This window comes from Meleagris gallopavo, chromosome 1, assembly GCF_000146605.3.
Source record: "Meleagris gallopavo isolate NT-WF06-2002-E0010 breed Aviagen turkey brand Nicholas breeding stock chromosome 1, Turkey_5.1, whole genome shotgun sequence".
Classification (NCBI taxonomy): domain Eukaryota; kingdom Metazoa; phylum Chordata; class Aves; order Galliformes; family Phasianidae; genus Meleagris; species Meleagris gallopavo.
The window spans coordinates 86,548,511-86,553,538 of NC_015011.2; the positions used below are offsets into that span (position 1 = coordinate 86,548,511).

The window sequence follows — 5,028 nt, forward strand, 5'->3', positions numbered from 1 at the left end:
ATGGACTGGAGCGCAGGAGGTGTGAGCATCCTGGTGGGGAGTGGGGCCTGTAGTGGTGCTGTGATTCAAGTGTCAAGTTACTGCTTCTCTGCCTTGTGTGTGGACTGTTAAAGATTAACGCAGGGCGATTTATCTTTGGTTAGATTCACTTGACAGTGAATGTGACTATAACAAATTTGCTTGTAGCAGGGGAGCTCTGCCTAAGTCCTGGAGGTGTGGAGGGAGAGGATATTTGCTAGAAAGCTGGAGGAGTGGATGGACAAAGGGACTCCTTCATGAGAGTGCATTGGGAAAGTCACTTCTGAAAACAATAACAAAGCATTTCATGGTCACTTCTAACTGTTGAACCTTGGTGTTCTGAAGCTTTAAATAACCTTTTCTGTGGAGCTGACAGACAATGAGCAGCAGGTCTGGGCAGATGAGGTGGCAATACTCAAGCTTGCCAATGCTTTCCTCAACTCTCAAGCTGCTGTTTTTTCCACTGAAGGGTTTCTGGATGAAAACATTCAGGCTGGTAGGGCTTTTTTTTTTTGTTTTGTTTTGTCTCTGTGATTTGTTTTCTTTTGTTTTCAATCTAGAACTTGCCTATAATACTATGAGATGTAGAGCATCATGAAATTTTTTTGGAAGCCCCATCCTTGAAGGCATTCAAGGTGAGGTGGGATGGAGCACCCTCATCTAGCTGTAGGTGTCCCTGTGTGGGGAAGTTGGACTAGCTGGCCTTTAAGATTCCCTTCCAACCCAAACGATTCCATGATCTTATTCCCTTGAACACTTGCAATAACCATCCCTAGGAGCAGTAGGGAAGCACTCCATGCCCTGATGGTAACCACGCTGTGAGTGCTGTTGGCTGCCTGTTGTGTGTGCCGCATGTGTGCTTTGTACTCCTGGTTGTTCAGTGAGATATAGAAGCTCTGCAGATAAGCAAGGAAACACCACTGATTGGCAACCAGTATTAGGCAAAGGTCAGTGATAATTACTCTGCCTCGTTTGCATGAGAGGTTTTGAAAGATGGAGAATAAAGTGTCTGTGGCATTTTCTGCCAACAAATTACTTAGCTGACAGGAGGATGTCACAGCTCATCAGTGCTGATAGTGTAACTTGGTACTTGTGCAATTAAGCAGGATAGAAATATTGCTTCAGAGAGTTAACTTTCTGGGAGTAATTACTGTAGGTGTCAACACATGCTGATGAGAGGGAAGAGGAGATATTTACTATATCTGCGAATCAAGGTTATGAATCATTAGACAGTTACTCAAGATGATCACCTCTGTCCCTAGCCCATCCTTTCTTCCTCTCGTTTTAGCACATTTTACTGCTGATTATGCTAGGAGACAGCTTCACCTATACTAATTAAGCTCTACTGATCAGTCTTGACTGCTTCTCATCTAATTGAACCTTTTGAGATATAGGCTTGCTTTTTCAATCTTGCCATATAGACTTTCTTGTGAAGGTAGAGCTGCAAAGCTTAAGTTGAAGCAACTGAAGTAGTACCACAAGGGAGGTCTGGAGCAGCTAAAGGAAAAAATGAAGTTTGAAAGAAGTCTGAAGACAGGCGGCATTTAATTAAGAAGGCTGGTGGCTTTGAATATCTCAGTTTTTGCACGTCAAGTTTCCATTACTGGAATGTTAGTGGGGGCTAGGAAACCAGGCTCTGGAAACTAAGCCTCTAAGGAATGTCTGCTGATTACCTAAAGGTGGAGATCATCAAGGCCAATTTTTTGGGGATGTAATAAAACATGACTTCTGATGAAAGCTTTTGTTTAATAACAGTGATGGGGTAAGACTTGGTTCCGGTGATCAAAATAGTGCCAGAGATGTGTCCTGGGCGTTGCCAGGACTGGTCTGTATCCATGTCACTTTTGTACCTATGACTTCTTTCAAATGCTGCTCTGCTGAGTTTTTGCCACTGCAGAGCTGATGTGAATTGTACAAGTTTGTGTTTAATTCTGTAAGGTTTTTTTCTGAATAAATCAAAGTAGAAAATAGCAGAAACTTATTGAGTTTGATATTATTTTTCAACAGTGTCCCTTTTCTCAGTTTGTTATGTATTTAAACTAGGTACAGGGAGTTCCAAACAGACTACTTATTTATTAAGCTACAGCTGCATAGTTGGAATTGTGCAGAAGTGGAGGGTCCAAACTCTGCTGTCACTGAATTGCAGCTGATGTGAGTCCTTTATGCTCCTCTCAATGTCATCATCTTTGGGCTTGTCATGTGCACAGAAAATCTAAAACACACACTGGAAAACCCCTCACGAAGCAAAGCATTGGCTGTAGCTTCATATAAATCAGAGCTTTGACTTACCCTTTCTGTAGCAGAGAAAGCACACTAAATGCTTGGAAACTGTACCTGCAGACAAAGAGCTGCATGTCTTCCTCTGAGACAGTGCAATTTATCATACGTAGAGGATCGTGCGTGTGGCAAAAAGCAGCGCTTACTGGAGCAGAGTGATGAATTCTTCTCTTGTTCTACTGCAGCAGCTGTACCCCCATGTGGGTGGGAATTGTTCTGTGGTGTTTTCCTCATCCTTGATGTCACTGATCAGCTATGGCACCTTCTTAAGCTGAAGCTGCCTTGGGGTCCTGCCTCAGGTTTCTGTCCCTGGAAGCATGTCCTTGCTGCGTCTGGGACCAGGATATTTCCTCTGGAATGACGTCTGTACTGTTCTCTCTTGCCAAACCAGAAAGCCAGACTTTCCCATAGAGGATTGAAGGTGCACCATTTGCTTCTTTGCTGCAATGACTTTGAATCAGTTGATTGGTTGATTTTTTTTTTTTATTATTATTATTATTATTTTTTTAAAGGAAGATGTAGATGGCATCAGCGTGACCTAATATAGACTCATGGTTTTGAGGTATACTCTCAAGATCTGCTATAAGCAAGGTTCAGTGCTCATTTAAATGATCTTTTAGTGTCTCAATAAGCCTCTTACTGGGAGGAGTGAGGCAATTTATGCCTTCCCAAGGCTGGCTTAAGGCTCTTGAGAGACCTAGGCTGGTATGTCCCTGTAGGTTATGTAACAAAAAGCTATCCTAGTTTTTCCAGCTGTATCAGATGGCTTAAAAAAATATTACATTTCCCTGCAAATCTTGCTTTGCTTGGTTGCATGAACTTTATTTAACACCCTGTTTTGTAGTTATGGTTGGCAGATACTACTCCTATGCAAGTCTGATGTTTTAATATACAAGACAGTGTGAGCTGAACACTTAATTTGAAGTCAAAAACATTAGGTGGCATAATGTCTGAGAAATCAGGCTTGGGTACAATTTTTCATCTGGATCAGAAAGAGTTATCATCACCAGACTGGTTGGAACCATGGGAGTTGAGACCAAGCAAGAATGGCAGGAAGAGACAAACAGGCCACAGGCAAATCTCATGGGAGTTCAACAGGCAGTAGGTGAAGTACTGAAATAAAATTTTTCAAAGATCTGTAGGGCTAGAGGGCCACTTTGGCAGAGGTGAACTTTGAATATAAAGTTCACTTAATGTTTCTGACTTCTCCTGTGCTATAGCTTGTTAAAGACTTCCCAAATTCCTTGTTTGTGCATCAGTCTTGGTGTTCTGAATTTAAAAAAAAAAAGTTTACAGCAAATGATAACTTCCAGGTGGAGCACCTTTCGTCAATTTCTAACTCTTCTGTATCAGAGTCGTATGTAGGTGCGATTCTTATTTCAAGTCCTTTCATAAACTAAAAGTTTCTGTTAATGGCATGCTTATTTTCATATTTGATCAGTGAGTTCTTAACATGCTTACTAAAGTTCATTCTTCTCCTCATGCTATCATTTGTCACTCAGTACTGTGAGATTAAAAGCAGCATGGCTGCAGCTCAGCTATTATCTACAGACACATAAAGGCCAGCAGTTTCAATTTTAAAACCTTTCACATCACTGTACATTTCAGTGACACATCTTCATCCATGGCTACTCATCTTTTTATTCACTCTGGATGAAGGAGGAATAGAAAATCTTTTTTCACTCTGCCTTTGATTAGTTTCCAGCAAGCGGGAATGCTTAAGTGTGTTGGGATTTGGGAGTATATTGTGGGTGTTTTGGTTGGTTGCTTGTTTTTTTTCTTTGAAGTGGAAGTAGAGCAATAGCAGTTCGAGTGCCTGGGAAACTGCCTACTAAGGGGAATAAGTTGATGGAAACAGTCTTAATTGTCTATAGTATAAATACTTGTATTATCACGAAAACACGTTTGTACCTCTTTCTTTGCCTCTTTAAATGTGGTTATATCTTCAATAAACCAAAACATTAAAATTGGGTTGGGGGAACCTCAAGACGAAAGTCCCTTTAGGTTTCCCTTTAGGAAACCGATGCCACTGTTTAGCTCAGATTCTCCTTTCGTGTTATGCAGTAAATCTCATTTCATCCTACATAGTAGCAGCACAGATAGGTGATGGAATCTAATGATAGGGATTTACTTGTCTGCCCAAAATCTTGGGCCTTTGTATTTGAGAGGGAGCATAAGGATGGTAATCCATTTGAGTCACCTTTTCCTATATGTCCCCATGTTCTTACACTATCACAGCTTCCACTGAATGATGGTACTAATTCTTTCCCAAAAGCAGATATACTGCTGTCCTGCAGCGTAATTACTGGTAAATGTTGACTGTATACAGGAGCTACAGCTGGGATTTCTCTAGGAGTTTCATCACTCCTTGGGAAGGACCTCATCAGCTGCAGAGCAAATCTCAGTGAAGACATATGGCTATGAAGGTGTTATGGGCATGCCCTCACTGTTACCTCATCTTAGGTTTCAGGAGTGGATAAGTGACACTTAAGACTAAAAACCAGTTAACACCAGACCAGCAATGAAGCTACTGCTGAACAGGGAATTATTTAGTGCGAGATGATTTTTCTCTCACCTCTGATGACAGGCTCTGCAGACAGGATTTCTCAGTCTATGGAGAAAGTAGCAGTGTATGTTACTTGGGCTGGAGGATTGGGCTGAATCCATTTTTCATGTACTCATAGAGGGAAAGGAATAATTAAATTAAAAAAAAAAAAGAAAGAAAAAAAGAAT

General features: G+C 41.1%; 1 protein-coding gene across 1 annotated transcript in view; it reads left to right on the forward strand.

Annotated features, from left to right (window-relative positions):
• LOC104913755 (ephrin type-A receptor 3) overlaps positions 1-5,028 on the forward strand; it is a 37,273-nt gene continuing 32,245 nt past the window's right edge. Inside the window, exon 1 of the mRNA XM_010721264.3 lies at positions 1-19. Within this exon, the coding sequence (XP_010719566.1) occupies positions 1-19 (19 nt within the window). The remainder of the gene's footprint in view (positions 20-5,028) is intronic.